This window comes from Dama dama, chromosome 1 (assembly GCF_033118175.1).
Source record: "Dama dama isolate Ldn47 chromosome 1, ASM3311817v1, whole genome shotgun sequence".
Taxonomy (NCBI): domain Eukaryota; kingdom Metazoa; phylum Chordata; class Mammalia; order Artiodactyla; family Cervidae; genus Dama; species Dama dama.
In genome coordinates, this window is record NC_083681.1 from 8,363,593 (window position 1) to 8,380,164 (window position 16,572).

The 16,572-nt window shown below is 41.0% G+C and overlaps 1 protein-coding gene across 1 annotated transcript; it reads left to right on the forward strand.

Moving 5' to 3' along the window:
- The first annotated feature begins 1,841 nt into the window (after positions 1 to 1,841).
- MMP7 (matrix metallopeptidase 7) lies at positions 1,842 to 11,385 on the forward strand. Its single transcript, XM_061124423.1, has 6 exons — positions 1,842 to 1,949; positions 4,778 to 5,004; positions 5,090 to 5,238; positions 6,973 to 7,101; positions 8,868 to 9,029; positions 11,154 to 11,385. Exons 1-6 carry the CDS (start codon positions 1,842 to 1,844, stop codon positions 11,180 to 11,182), a joined length of 804 nt encoding a protein of 267 aa, XP_060980406.1. The 3' UTR covers positions 11,183 to 11,385.
- Positions 11,386 to 16,572: the final 5,187 nt, after the last annotated feature.

Sequence of the window (16,572 nt, forward strand, 5' to 3'; positions counted from 1 at the left end):
AAGAATCTGCCTGCCAATTCAGGAGATGTGGGTTGGGTCCCTGGGTCAGGAAGATTCCTTGGAGAAGGAAATGGCAACCCACTCCAGTATTCTTGCGTGGGAAATCCCAGGGACAAAAGAACCTGGCAGGCTACTGTCCAATGGGATCGCAAAGAGTCAGACATGACTTAGCAACCAAACAACAACACAGATTTGGGGACATAGAAATATACTTAATGGTGCTAGCTCAAAGACGGATCAGGAAAGGGTTTTCTTTCCCGAGTGAAGTCTTATGCACAAAAGAGAGAATTGCTATGGTGAATAAAAATATATCTACAAAGAAAGAATTATCAAAACAATTTAGGAAGTATTTGTAGCTGGTTTTAGGAAAAGTTTTCTTCCCGACTGCCCCTTGCCCTCAAATATTCACCTAGTCTACTTGATGATTCCTTCTTTTGAAAAAATCATCTGAAGCTATTGCTACGAAGCACAAGTTCATGTGCCCAATGCAAGTGAGATGAAACAAACCAAACATCAGGAGTTGGAGCACAGAAAGATTTATTGCAGGGTCATGCAAGGAGACAGGTGCCTTGTATCTGAAAAGCCCCCAACTCCTCGAAGGGTTTTAGCAAATCACTTTTCAAGGCAAGATGAGAGTTGTTGCCAACTTCTTGATGGAAGAATCCTTTGTTCTTTCAGTTGCCCATGTGGGTCAGCCACAATGTTCCTGTAAACTTCCACAAGACAAATATTATTGTTTCTTCTGCAACTCTTTAATCTCTAAATGAATGGACTCTTAAAAGCGAGAGCCTTAAGAATAGGCCATCCTATATATTTCAGGCTATAGGCAACATTCTTTTACAAAAGGCACAGAATCAGCATGACTAAACACGGGCAACAAAGCAAAAGTTCAAAGCAAAACACATTTTAAGCTAAATGCAGAAAATTCAGAAATAAACAATGTCGCTACAGTGGAGTATACTCAGGAATGAGCGCAATGTAAAAATGTGACTTCCCCTCTGTGACTTTGGAGACAGTTACAAAGCGTTTGCTTCATAATGACTTAAGTATATGCATGTTAATATTTTTATGCGTTAATATTTTTCTATGCATTTCAATTTTTTAAATATTATTTAAAATACAGAATGTCCTGTTTATAACGCTCCCTCGATTTTTTAATTGAGAAGACATGTCTAAGTAGCAATTTGAGGGCTTCCCTGGTAGCTCAGTGGTAAAGAATCTGCCTGCCGATGCAGGAGATATGGTTGGACCCCTGATCTGGGAAGCGGAGCAACTAAGCCCATCTGTCACAAGTGCTGAGCCTGTGCTTAGAGCCCGGGGGTCCCAGCCGCTGAGCCCTCCGGCCACAGTTCACGCAGCCTGCACACCCCAGAGCCTGTGCTCTGCAACAAGAGAAGCCACCGCGATGAAAAGCCTGCGCACCGCAGCCCCCACTGGCTGCAGCCAGAGAAAACCCTGCGCATCAACAAAGACCCAGCACAGCCAGAAATGAACGCACAGATAAAGGCTTTAAAAATGAAAAAAAAAAAAAAAAAAGTAGCAACTTGATCCTGGCAAAGAAAATGTGTCTTCTCACGGGTTAAATTAATACAGAAGACAAGTGGGGGAAAAAGCCCTTTGAAAGACAAATCCACTGTGCTTCCTGCCAATAAGGGCACAATACTTCCTCGTTGTCATTAATGAAAGATAACACACGCTTTTCAAAGTTCCGTAAGACGTTGCAAACAAAGAAAACACTGAAATGAGTCACCCGTTTCCACATCCAAGGTTAAGAAGCCATATAAATCTCTCCAGCCGCCGGCACAGAACACCAAATGCCCTGTAGGCGCGAGGCGGCAGCTATGCGGCTGGCGCTGCTCTGCGCCGCGTGCCTGCTGCCCGGCAGCCCGGCCCTGCCGCTCGGCCCGGGCCCGGCAGGCGAGGGCGACCCGCGCTGGCGGCTGGCTCAGGTACGTCTCTGGCCCGCTCTCCCGGGCCGCCACGGGCTTTCCACTTTAACAACTTTCCCGATTATAAAGGCAATAAATGCTTTAATCAAGTGCAGGCTCTGAAGCCTGCCCAAAGGGGATTCAAGTTCCACCTCCTCCACTCTACTGCGTGGATGGACAGAGGCATGTTATTAACCTTTGCGCTTCGGTTTTCTAGCTGGAAGATATGATATCAATCAAATGGGGGTGATGTGAAACAACATCCCCGAGACATATTATATAGATTGAAGCTTTTGCAGGTACTACCATGTATCGCGACTTGAGATAGTCTCTTAAAGAGCAATGCCGCTCGAGATGAGGACCCTGGTGATGGAGAGACTTGAGAACAGAAAATGAGGGTAGATGTTGCGGCTCTCCTGCTGATAAACCGAAGATGATGGGTGAGGCATGAACTTCTGACCGTTTTCTCATATATCCAGTAGAAACAGTTATACCGTATTTTATACCTGGAGGAGTCCAGCAAATAAATGAAGTGGTAACACTACCAACTATCGTGTATGTAACAACTTCAGATTATGAAATACGTCCTATACGTGATGTCTTTGAATCCTCAGCTCTATCCTGGGAGAAAGAAAAAACCAAAGTAAAGTTGATTCATATCCCACATACTCGCTGACTGTAGAGACAAGAGTCAAGAACAAGTTCTGGTTCAAAACTCATGAACTTTCCAATATATTACTTAATAATTATCCTAAGGTGAGCGAGGGACAGAAAGTGTCAGTGGCTCAGTCAAGTCCAACTCTTTTCCGACCCCATGGACGATAGGTCTCCTCTGCCCATGGGATTCTCCAGGCAAGAATACTGGAGTGGTTGGCCATTCCCTTCTCCAGGGGATCTTCCTGACCCAGGTATCGAACCCATGTCTCCTTGGGTTCTCCTTCAGATTCTTTACCAGCTGAGCCACCAGAGAAGCCCAAAGTCTAAGTAATTATTACTTGGTAAAAGTATTGTTTATAACTTTAAGCTTTAAGCATAAGAAAAGTTGAGTTCTATTTCACACTAACTTTGACTTTTTTAAAAGTCCCTGTAACGTGTTGGATTGAACCATATGAAATTACTGATATTTGACCATTTTTTTAATGTATTTATTTTATTTTTGGCTGCGCTGGGTCTTCGTTGCTGTGTGCGGGCTTCCTCCAGTTGGAGTGCATGGCCTACTCATCACGGTGGCGTCTCTCGTAAGGAGGATAGGCTCAGTAGCTGTGGCACACAGGCTTAGTTGCGCCACAGCATGTGGAATCCTCCCAGAGCAGGGGTCAAACCCATGTCCTCTGCATTGGCAGGCAGAGTTTTAACAACTGGACCATCAGGGAGGTCCTATTTGACTGTTTTCTTTTGATCTGAAAAACGTCCATTTTGTATGGTTCCACCTTCGGGATTCTCCAGCGGGAGTCCACTTGCAGGAGTGTGGAGCCCCTTCACCCAGGGTGCAGATTGCCAGTAAACCAGAGGGAGGTTCTCTAGCTTTAAAGGAAGGTAGGAAAACTCATCTCAAGGATTCAGAGAGATTTCTTCCAGAGGGTGTCTTTGCAAAACTGGTAGCTCTGGAAGGGAGAAAATGAGCTATTTGTTTTTAAATCAGGAATTAACTCACAACTGTCATGGATGAACAGTGAGTACTTGTTGCATTGAATGAAACACAGTCCTTGGGAACAGGAAGAGAGAGCTCCTTACTGCTAAGATTACTTACGTGAAGTTCATACTCCTAACTCATTTCGACGGCACTATCAGACATTATCATGATGCTATACGGTTTTCTGAGGAAATGGGCTTTGGAATCAGAATAGGAGTTCAAATACCCGTTCCTTTGGTTACTCATGGGGTGACTTCATGGAAGTTACTTCCCTTCTCGGAGCCATGATTCTTCAAATGTGAAATAGGAAAGTATTGCCATACCCAACTTACAGGGTGGTCATGAGATTTAAATCTGATAAGCATACAAAGCTCTTGGTCTGGTCCCTGCCACTAGTAAGTGCTTCATCAAGGTTCTTGGGAGGCTGCTGCTGTTATTATTTTCATTCACTTTCTATTTTTTTCTATTTAGGCTGCGGGACCGCTATCCTCACACCCATTCACTGAGGTCCTTTAAGAAATTCCCAGGGACCTAACTGCACATGGAACACACCTAAGAGACCTTCTTTACCTTACAGCTTCACAAAGAGGGTTTTACAAAGAATTTAGCTATGGAAAGAGCGCTGACATGGCAAGCAGTCAAGAAACTCAAGACCAGTTTGCCTACTAACTTAATACATGACCGTGGAGCAAGTCATTTAGTTACTATGAGTTTTGATTTCTTCACCTAGAGAATGAAATAATGTCCTAACATCCTTTCCCAGGACTAAAAGGTTAAGAGCTTTAACCTCAGGGGACCTGACCTCCAGAGAGTCTTAGAAAGGGCTGGGTGACTTTGGATCTCCCCAAAGGGTCTCTGATGCCAAGAGCAGACCTCAGGGGTGCACCTTGAGGGCACACTGGGCACTCTTCCGGACTGTTAAAACAAGTCTGTTTTATAAACTATACAGTGGGTTTCTCCTCAAAACATTTAATGGGACAATAGAAAAATAGAGGGACTCTTTTCTTTTGGCCATGAAAAGAAATGGCAATGACTCATCATCAATATTAAATTTTCTTCTCATGAATGCACTCTTTTTTTACCTGGTTACTGTGTAACTATTTTGCCTTCAAACTACTATTTGGGTTCATAGGAATCAGAGGCAAAGTTGTGCAGACTTCTGAGATAAAGAAGACAACAAACAAGAATTAGAGATCAATTACTCTCTTTCCAACAGGACTATCTCAAGAGATTTTATGCATCTGACTCAAAAATCAGGAATGCCAATAGTTTAGAAGTCAGACTCAAGCGGATGGAAGGATTCTTTCGCCTGCCTATAACTGGAATATTAAGCCCCCGTATTATAGAGATCATGCAGAAGCCCAGATGTGGAGTACCAGATGTTGCAGAATATTCGCTATTCCCAAATCACCCAAAATGGACTTCCAAAGTAGTCACCTACAGGTCAGTTTTGCTTTGGCTCATTTTGGCAAAAACAATATAGCCTTTCTCCTAAAAGGTCAAACATTGTTTTCTTGCTTGCTACCAGGATCATGTCATATACTTCAGACTTACCACATATCACAGTGAATCAATTAGTGGCCAAGGCCCTCAAAATATGGAGTGAAGAGATCCCACTGACGTTTAAGAGAGTTAGATGGGGAACTGCTGATATCATGATTGGCTTTGCAAGAAGAGGTAAGGAAGATTCCTTCAGGCTGATCCTGTGTGCTGTTTTGCTTGTTGTTTATTTCAGTGCCCTCCTGTTTTCCAGATTTAAAATCTTTAATGAGATATAGATAGATGATAGACACATAGATCTCATTAATGGTATACAGATATAAAGATATATATATATATATGTCAATGTTACTACATTTTTTCTAGCCCATTAATTTAGAGCCACTTTTTATAGCAGAAAATGGCAAACTATGACCCATGTGCCAAATCTGTAAATAAATATTTTTTGGAACATAGCCATTCAGTTCAGTTCAGTCACTCAGTCATGTCTGACTCTTTGCAACCCCATGGACTGCAGCACGCCAGGCTTCCCTGTCCATCACCAACTCCCGGAGCTTACTCAAACTTACGTCTGTTGAACCGGGGTCTCCTGCAATGCAGGCACATTCTTTACCAACTGAGCTATGAGGGAAACCCAAACATAGCCATTTTCTTTCATTTACCTATTGTCTGTGAGTGCTTTGGGGCTACAATGACAGACTTCAGTAAATGCAACAGAGATCATGAAGCCCACAAATCTGGTCCTCTGCAGAAAAAGTTTGCCAACCTCTATTTTATAACATGAATCATTTTATATACATATATAAGTTATAAGCGAGGGCTTCCCAGGTGGCGCTAGTGGTGAAGAACCTGCCTGCCAGTGCAGGAGACATATGAAACACGTGTCTGATCCCTGGGTTGGGAAGGTCCCCTGGAGGAGGGCATGGTAACCCACTCCAGTACCCTTGCCTGGAGAATCCCGTGGACAGAGAAGTCAGGCAGGCTACAGTCTACAGGGTCGCAGAGAGTCAGACATGACTGAAGCAACTTAGCATGCACGCACATATTTAAGCAAAAGAAGAGGTTACAACTTTCAAAAGCCTTAAGTGGTCTCCAAGAAGTGAACTGCTCCTGTGGCCTATTGCCAACACCTTTCATGCATTTAGTAAGAAAGCAGAAAATAGAAAATTTTATATTAAAGGGCTTAAGGAGATAAAACCCATATACATGAACTGCTATTAATTACTGATGTTTCATGGTGCAAATTTTAGAGGAAAATATTGCTCTTTTGGTCTGCTTTAATATTACACTTCATGGGTGCTGTGAATTTAGCTGAAATTTAAATTTAAATCACAATATTGACAAGCGTGAAGAAAACCTTACAGAAAGCACTGACATGACGCTCCATGCTTTTTAGGAACCGGATAAACCGGATATGGCCAGGTGCCAATCTGAAAATAAAATTCTCTGCATCACAAATAAAAGCACATCAAAATCCCCATTTTAAGACACCTTGAACACAGTTCTTCAAGAAACTATCTGCTATACTCACAAAGGATAAGCTAGGTTTTTAAGAAAACTTACATTAAATGATATTCAATTACCTGCTGAATCCAGTATTCTCCACTCTGCCACCATGCGGCAATGGAAAGTGATCAAATTTAACATTTAAATGCCACCATAAATCAGATGCGAATGTTTTTAAAGTTTTGCATCAGTAAGCTTTCAAAATGTGGAGGTTATCAGGGATGAGCAGCAGTTGTACAAAAGAAAAAGTTCCTCTAACAAACAAATACCCAAACTACCCTGTCATGTAGCATGTAGCTGGCTGCTTGGATTGATCTTTCTCACCTCAATAATCTTATAAACTAAAAGATGGAATGACTGGATATAGATTCAGTCTCTAAAGGCAATCACCCTGTTTTCTTTCAGCTCACGGGGACTCGTATCCCTTTGATGGACCAGGAGCCACACTGGCTCATGCCTTTGCACCTGGGCCAGGCCTGGGAGGAGATGCTCACTTCGATGAGGATGAGCTCTGGACTGATGGCAGTGGGATAGGTACAGCATCCCTTATCTCTTCCATTACACATCCTTTTCAAAATCCTCAACTTTCTATATCTTAACTGTCTCTAATTTTGATAATTGCTTTAATTAATAATAATTATCTAGTCTTGCTAATTGCCAACCTCTGTGCTTTAAATGTGCTCATAAAGTTCCACGTATGGAAGATGGAGGCTCGGGCTATAGAGTCAAGTAACATTGGGTTCAATTTGCTCTACCTCTACCAATTACTCACATTCTCTTTGGACAAGTTACTTAACTTCTCTGAGCCTCAGTTTCCTCATCTGTGAAATGGAACTCTAAGTAATTCCCACCTCACAGGATTGTTGTTTGAATTAAATGAGATAATGCTTATACAATGCTTAGCATAGTGCTTGGAATATATTAATATTTCAATAAATTATAACTCTTTTGTATATATCCCCAAAATGTTTTTTAGTTAAAGGAGAAAAAGAGCAGAGACTATGATATTTGGAGAATTGTATATAATTCTAGTATTATTCGGGCTTCTTAGTTTCCTCTAGTCATAAATAACCCACATGCCAATGCAGGAGTCATAGAAATGCAGGTTCGATCCCTGGGACAGGAAGATCCCCTGGAGGAGGGCAATCCACTCCAGTATTCTTGCCGGGAGAATCCCATGGACAGAGGATCCTGTTGGACTACAGTCCACAGCATTGCGAAGACATGGGCACAGCTGAAGTGACAGCACACACACACTAATATTGGTCACTATTGGTCACTATTGGTCACGCTATAACCCAGCCCACTATAGTCATCATTTTACAAAGTGGAAGATTATAGACAAAACAGAAAACTAATGAAGAGAAGCTCTAGATAAGTAATCCTAATTGGAGACAATGCTTTTAAAAAATTGGCTACTAACTGGCCCTGAAAGTGAAATGAATACTTGTGTTTGGCAATGGGAATTCACCACCATAGTGATGCCTTGCTGTGAAAATCTAACCTATGTAAAATTATGACCTTGCTTCCATTTCACATATTGCATGTGTTTTTCATTCTTCCCTTTTCCCACTCAAAGTAAAGACACCTTCCTTCAATCTAATGCACCATGATTGGAACTCTGGCCCCTCAAACTCACACACTCACAACTTCCTTCTTATTTGCAAAGCCTATCTGTGAGTCTGAGGCAGAGAGAACATATATTTAATGCACTTTAACAAATCAAAAGCAAACTGCAGCCTTGCCTGGAGGGCCTGCCCTGCGGTTGTGCTTTCTCGAAACCAATTTTCTTTCTCCTGCTATTCAGAGCCACTATCATTTATTGGATATTCATCATTTTTCAGATATTAGGAAATTTGAGTTATTATGACAAATCTACAGGGTCAGAATTATTATCTCCATTTAACAGATGAGGAACTGAGACTCAGCAATACCCATTAATTTGTCCAGAATTGTCCAGTTAGTAAGTAGCTGAGCCAGGTTTCAAACTCAGGTCTTTATATTTTTTTAAAAGCCTTCGCTTTCTGCTTCTGAACACTGCTGAATGATTACATAAGAAGAAAACAGACAGAAAAAAAAAATTATATTTTCTTAAAACCAGAAGTGGTGATAAGATTAAAGTACTACTTTTCTGATTCCTCTTTTAAGCCCACCCCCTCATGAAGGCCTGGAAACAAATAAGAAAACTATGAAGGATTTGAAGAATTAGGTATCTTATAGTTTAATTTTGATTATCTGTTTTGATGTTATTATACAGATAGTTATTTTTACAGTCACTATATGTCTCTCTTTGGTTTCAGGAGTTAACTTCCTGTATGTTGCAACACATGAGCTTGGCCATTCCTTAGGTCTGAGTCATTCGTCTGATCCTAATGCTGTGATGTATCCAACCTACAGCAAAGAAGATTCCAAGAACTTCAAACTTTCACAGGATGATATCAACGGAATTCAGATGTTATACGGTAATATTTATGATTTCCATATTTCCATAAGGAGGCATTGTCTCCTTATGGTAGGCTCGAATGAGAAAGCCTGGGAAATAGGTATTTACTTTGAAAAACACACTGGAACATATATATCTAAAAGCCTATTGAGGGGAGAAATTTGAGACATTGGATACTTGAAACTTAATCAGACTATCTTATACTATGAGAATATTTATACTGTGATTTTAAGTTTTCAGTAATATAGTATCATTTGATGAAATCATGGAAAAGAAACTTCAAGGGGTTTTTCCTTAAGCTGCAACTCATTCCTCCTTCTGGCTGGATTCAAGTACTTTAGCGGAGGCTCCCCCAGAGGGATAGACTGAGGAATATAACACTTTCTTCAGGGGTTTCCCACTCCCACAGATTTGGCCCTAGAGGAGGAAAAGTGACCTAATTTTTCCTGCCTGCATATGTACATAGGGAGAGGGGTTAACCATCAACAGTGACAATTGCTAGTCATGATGTGTATGAATATCCCATGTCCCAATCTACACTTTTTTGTTTTAAGCAAATTCCAAACTCAGTTTAAAAAAAATAAAATGATTTGTATTTGCTTGATCAAGTCAGAAAGAGTATTGTGAGAAAGAAATCAAAGGACAAAGATAAAAAGCTATGTCTCCAGACAAATGAAAGATTTAATTATATAGGTATTAAATGTGAGAAGTTTATTAATCCAAGAAGTGATGAGAGCAGAAAATATAATAGTAGGAATCAAAAAAGCTAAATAAATCATCCGAGGACAAATTCTTGGTTCTTGAACAAAGATTCCAAGCCAGGGCTGCATGACTTCACACTCTTTCTGCTACACAATTCAGCTGATCACTACTTAGTATGTTTTTAAAAGCAATTTGGAAAAGAGAATACATACAGAATGATATCTTTAAGTAAACAGATACAATTAAACTTTCTGGCAAAAATGTCAGGATGATAAGAATACACTGCATAAAGATCACCTGAGAGTCTGAATGTTCAGAAAAGCAATGAAAGTGCTTCCACATAATAAATAATGTAATGTCCTCAGAGGGAAATTCCTTCTGTAAGATAACAGATTGAAGCTGCAATTTACTATTAATCAAGTTTTCTCAAATTGTGTTCCCAGAACACTGGTCCTACCAGACCATTCCCGCCCCCACCCGGCCCCCACCAAAAAAAAGATGCTTTGGAGAAACAATTTCAAAAACCACTACCTACTGTATTTGAGGTATACCGGATGTTACAGAGAACCTAACAAACTCTCGTTTAATTCAGCGCTTCCTAAATTATAATCCTCTGTGTGGAACACCCATTGAGCCCTCTCAGAATAGTATTTCAAAGAAGACAGTTTGAAAAATATCATGTAACTGTACCTCAAAGTTCTTATTTAAGGAGATGCTGCTGTCAAAAAAGCTCACGAAACACTGACAGTTGTTGGCAGTTATCACCAACGAAGTAGAAAATATTATTAGTACCTCCCCTTATATAAAACCATGGAACTCATGGATTAGTGCTTTAAATCCTATGTTTTAGAGAGTGAGGTGCCTCCAGTCAAAGTTGGAAAGAGGTAGCTTCTGGATAAATTAAAGCAAGATTTAATTATATAGGTATTAAATGTAAGGTGTTTGTTAATCCAAGAAGTGATGTGAGCAGAAAATGTAAACTCAAAAGAATGTGATTAAACTCACAAGTGTAAAATTCCCAACATTCTTTTCAGGCTAATAAAAATAATAGCTAAAATGCATCAAGTTTATATAGCGTACCAAGCATTTCACATGCATTATCTTGTTTATTCCAACAATCCAGTAAATTATTCGTGCTCTTGTTCTATAGATTGGTAATCTAATACAAAGAGAGGCTATTAATAGCGAGTATCTTACCCAAGATCATGCAGCTGGTAAAATGGCAGACACAGGATGCAAAAGTATCTGACCCCCAAGGCCTACACACAGTGCTGTCTTTTTAGCCTTTGGAGGTTAATCTTCAAAACTTGCCCCAGGCATAGAAAAGTGGGCTGGATGAATGAGTACCTACTGCAACACTTCTTGTGTTTTTTTAGCCTTGGGATTTTTGTGTGTGTGTTTTATACAATGCCACAATGTTCTTATTTTTGTCTCTTAACAGGAAAGAGAAATTATTCAAGAAAAAAATAGAAACTTCAGCAAGAACACACATTCATTCATTGGATTCTATATAACCGTTCCCAACCAGAACTAATGAACACTGTTCCTGCCTTCCATTTAACACTTGCTGCCTCCAACCTTGTATTGTGGTTGGTTTTTATGTCTCTCTCTCCATTTGCGGATAAACTTTGTTTACGACATCACTATGTCTTATTCATCTATGACTCTCCTCAAGCAAGATGCACTTGGTGGATGTCAATAAATGTTAACCATACAGATAAATACAATTTTTATTTCTTGGTAAAACTATTCTGGCTTCCCAGGTGGTGCAGTGGTAAAGAATCTGCTTGCCAATGCAGGAGACCCCGGAGACTCGGGCTCAATCCCTGGGTTAGGAAGATCCCCTGGAGTGGGAAATGGTAACCTGCTCCAGTATTCTTGCCTGGAAAATTCCATGGACAGAGGAGTCTGGCGGGCTGCAGCCCATGGAGCGGCAAAGAGTTGGACATGACTAAAGTGACTGAGTACAAAAATGATTTCTATTTGGGAGGACTGTGGCAAAAGAAGACATGCCATACAATGAAATCAAAGGCAGAAACCAAAAACATAAGTAACCTCACCACATTATTTTGGGTGTTCAGTTGCCCCTAACCTATTATCAGGTCAGGTATAGTGTAATATAACCCAAGACAGTAGAGCCCAAAAGTACACTAAGTTCCCCTCACCCTTTGGGCCAAGTGCTCACTCTGAGTATTCTGGGTAGTCCAGGGCTTCCCACAAAACACGTGTGAATTCCCAAGGATTTGCATTCTTATGGTCACTCCCAGCACCAAGCTCCCCCCGACCTGACCTCACTCCATCTGTCCCACCACAGCTGCCCTGGCCCCCCTCCTCTGTCCCACAGCATCCCAGATATGTCTCACCCTCTTCTCTCTTCCTTTCTCCAAACCAGTCCTACACACCTTGTGAGATTTGTATCAACTGTCCGGTTTTACACTGCACAAAGACAGTGATTAACCAAGACTCCATTTGGATATTATCCTCATCCTTCACATCCTTGACGCATCTCAGCATCAGGAATTTCCCACTGGCCACCTGCCCCTGCAGGCCCCAACCTCCTCCCTCGTCTCTCCTAATCTTCAGATCTCTACACCCTGGTCCTTGTTGCTTCCCCCAGAAGCTCATCTCCTGAAGTCCAGGGAGCTCTCCCTTTCCAGGCATAGAGACTCACTACCGTGTTTCTGTGGGAAAAACACTCTCTGTGCAGGGCTTAACCCTTCAGCAGGACACAGAACCAGCAAAGGCTTGTCTTTCAGCTGTTCCTCCTCCATACTCCCTACACCCCTGCATGGTTTTCTCTGCAAATGGAGGGATGAATATTTGGAATTGATTTTCTTTCTGATACAAATTACACCACACATAAGCACCCCGAGAAGATCCATTATTTCACCCAAAATGTATCAGTAAATCAAAACTCAGAAATACCACCAAAACCATTAGGAAGCCATTCCAAGAACAGATAAAATGAGAGGGGGATCCACTACCTAGGCAAAATATAAGGTATATATGAATAGGAGTTCAAAGACTTTTTTTAGAAACATAAGGGAACAGGTCTATAATAAAAATGTAGAAGATAGAAGTCATTAAAGTTCCTCATTTTGTAGATGATAAAACAGATCAAGAGAAGTTAAGTGATTTCCATCAATTTCATAGTAAACAAATGTCTTGTACTTTAAGCATTTCTTGTTTTTTTGTTTGCCAGTTTGCATTTTGCTTTGGGCAGCAGAAGGCAGTATCTATCTTGCAGCTAAAATGCATTTTAATTGTTTTTACCTGCCCAGCATCCTTTCACCCTACTTTTGGGGACAGGGACTGTCTTTTTCCTTTGTAGACTGTCTTAGTGAGACATCACTAAATATGCCACATACAGCCGGGGCTGAGAAAGGGGTACAGAACCTTGATCTCTCGGACACTCACCTATAAACATCAGAGGCTGATTTACCCTGCCAGTGGATTTTGGAGATACTGCCTACTCAGTCCTACACTCAGGTAAATCTCTGAAGCTGCTTTGGGTCCTGTCCTACAAACAGCTTAGGTACAGGGCTTCTCTTTGAGGTTTTGCAGCTGACTGCAGGGCCTTCCAATAAATTTTATCTTTTGCTTCTATTCACCAGAGTCAGTTTATGCCTGTTGTTTACAAATCTCTGCCACAGTAGCTTGACCAGCTCTCCTATGGTGTATGACACAAGGGCTCTGTTGCGTATCTCGCCAGTCTTAAGTATGAAGTGAAGCACTAACTGAGCATAGAAGCTGAATTTTCTTATTCCTATGCAAAATGCCTAAAGCTCACTTCTAACTAGAAATTCTGCCTAGAAAATAAGAACCCATGTTCTTTTTTTTTTTTAATTGTGGTGAAGTGCACATAATATAAAATGTACTGTTTTAGCCATTTTTAAATGTACAGTTCATATTAAGTATATCCATATTGTTGTGCAAGAGTAAATGTTCTTACCCTTAGCACTCTATTAGCATGTTCAACTGAATAATTCTTCGTGAGAGGCTGTTCTGGGCATTGAGTGATACTCAGCAGCATCCCATGGCCTCTCCCCACTCAGTTCAGTTCAGTTCAGTCGCTGAGTCGTGTCCAACTCTTTGCAACCCCATGAACCACAGCACGCCAGGCCTCTCTATCCATCACCAACTCCCAGAGTTTATTCAAACTCATGCCCATCGAGTCGGTGATGCCATCGAGCCATCTCTTCCTCTATTGCTCCCTTCTCCTCCCCACTAGATGCCAGTAAACCATCCTGAGTCATGGCAACCAAAGATGTCTTCAGTTCAGTTCAGTCGCTCAGTCGTGTCCGACTCTTTGCAACCCCATGAATCGCAGCGCGCCAGGTCTCCCTGTCCATCACCAACTCCTGGAATTTACTCAAACTCATGTCCATCGAGTCGGTGATGCCATCCAGCCATCTCATCCTCTGTCGTCCCCTTCTTCTCCTGCCCCCAATCCCTCCCAGCATCATGGTCTTTTCCAATGAGTCAACTCTTCCCATGAGGTGGTCAAAGTACTGGAGTTTCAGCTTCAGCATCAGTCCTTCCAATGAACACCCAGGACTGATTTCCTTTAGGATGGACCGGCTGGATCTCCTTGCTGTCCAAGGGACTCTCAAGAGTCTCTCCAACACCACAGTTCAAAAGCATCAATTTTTTGGCACTCAGCTTTCTTCACAGTCCAACTCTCACATCCATACATGACTACTGGAAAAACCATAGCCTTGACTAGATGGACCTTTGTTGGCAAAGTAATGTCTCTGCTTTTTAATATGCTGTCTAGGTTGGTCATACATTTCCTTCCAAGGAGCAAGTGTCTTTTAATTCCATGGCTGTAGTCACCATCTGCAGTGATTTTGGAGCCCAAGAAAATAAAGTCTGACACTGTTTCCCCTGTTTCCCCATCTATTTCCCATGAAGTGATGGGACCAGATGCCACGATCTTAGTTTTCTGAATGTTGAGTTTTAAGCCAACTTTTTCACTCTCCTCTTTCACTTTCATCAAGAGGCTTTTTAGTTCCTCTTCACTCTCTGCCATAAGGGTGGTGTCATCTGCATATCTGAGGTTATTTGTATTTCTCCCAGCAATCTTGATTCCAACTTGTGCTTCCTCCAACCCAGCATTTCTCATGATGTACTCTGCATATAAGTTAAATAAGCAGGGTGACAATATACAGCCTTGACATACTCCTTTTCCTATTTGGAACCAGTCTGTTGTTCCATGTCCAGTTCTAACTGTTGCTTCCTGACCTGCATATAGGTTTCTCAAGAGGTAGGTCAGGTGGTCTGGTATTCCCATCTCTTGAAGGATTTTCCACAGTTTATTGTGATCCACACAGTCAAAGGCTTTGGCATAGTCAATAAAGCAGAAATAGTTGTCTTCAGACATTGCCAAATGACCTCTAAGGGGCAAAATAACCCTTAGTTGAGATCTATGAAGCTAAAGAAAATGAATTCTTATTTTAATGAATTATACACAATGTCCCTCTTTACCTTTTTTCATCCCTTTCATCTGCTAATCCTGTGTCATCCCATGGGAAAGGAAAACCAATAAAAGATTAATGTGACTTTGCTTTTGAGACATTTATTTGATGAAAAGACTCTAATATTTTAAGGAATAAAACCAACTTTATGTTAAAACCAAAATACTGCATACTTACAGAAGCTCACAAAACTTGTTTGTATTTTGTTGATTACTTTTATTGTTATCTTTTCTAATTATAAAGTCAAATTCCAGTTTAAAATAGAAGGTTAAGCACAGAAATTTACCTTTACTTTCCTCTGAGTTTCCATCTAAGTGGTTGTAAGGCAATAAAACAGCATAGGAGGAGGTCTCTCCATGGACAAGGAATTTCAATACATTTATGAAGACCTAATAGAGCTGATAGGTGAAATATATCAAATTCAGTCTGAGATATGTGAAGAGATCTCAAGTGGAAATCGGTGTCAACTATGGTTACAGGATGAAATGTAATTTGATCAATCATGACAATATAAAAATGTAGGAAATTAGAGAACATTGCCAATTCCATGTATTATAAAACATAACATACACGTTTACATATTAACATTGCTAAAAATAAGATGACATCTTGTAGTTGGGGCTGGCAATTCTCCAGGAGATTTGGGTTTGCTCTTGTCTATCACATGGAGCCCTATCAACCTGACAGCACTGTATACTGAAACATGTGCTTGGGGTTGTTTTCACCACACTGTTCATGTGAATTCAGTCAGCAATTCTGTGGGAGTACCAGGTTGCCAACATCTGTTGGATCATAGAAAAAAGAAGAGAGTTCCAGAAAAACATCTACTTCTGCTTTATTGACTATGCCAAAGTCTTTAACTGTGTGGACCACAACAAACTGTGGAAAATCCTTCAAGAGATGGGAATACCAGACCACCTTACCTGCCTCCTGAGAAATCTGTATGCAGGCCAAGAAGCAACAGTTACAACCGGACATGGAACAACAGACTGGTTCCAAATCAGGAAAGGAGTACATCAAGTCTGTATATTGTCACCCTGCTTATTTAACTTATATGCAGAGTACATCATGAAAAACGCTGGGTTGGAGGAAGCACAAGTTGTAATCAAGAATGCTGGGAGAAATACAAATAACCTCAGATATGCAGATGACACCACCCTTATGGCAGAGAGTGAAGAAGAACTAAAGAGCTTCTTGATGAAAGTGAAAGAGGAGAGTGAAAAAGTTGGCTTAAAACTCAATATTCAGAAAACTAAGATCGTGGCATCCGGTCCCATCACTTCATGGGAAATAGATGGGGAAACAGGGGAAACAGTGTCAGACTTTATTTTCTTGGGCTCCAAAATCACTGCAGATGGTGACTACAGCCATGGAATTAAAAGA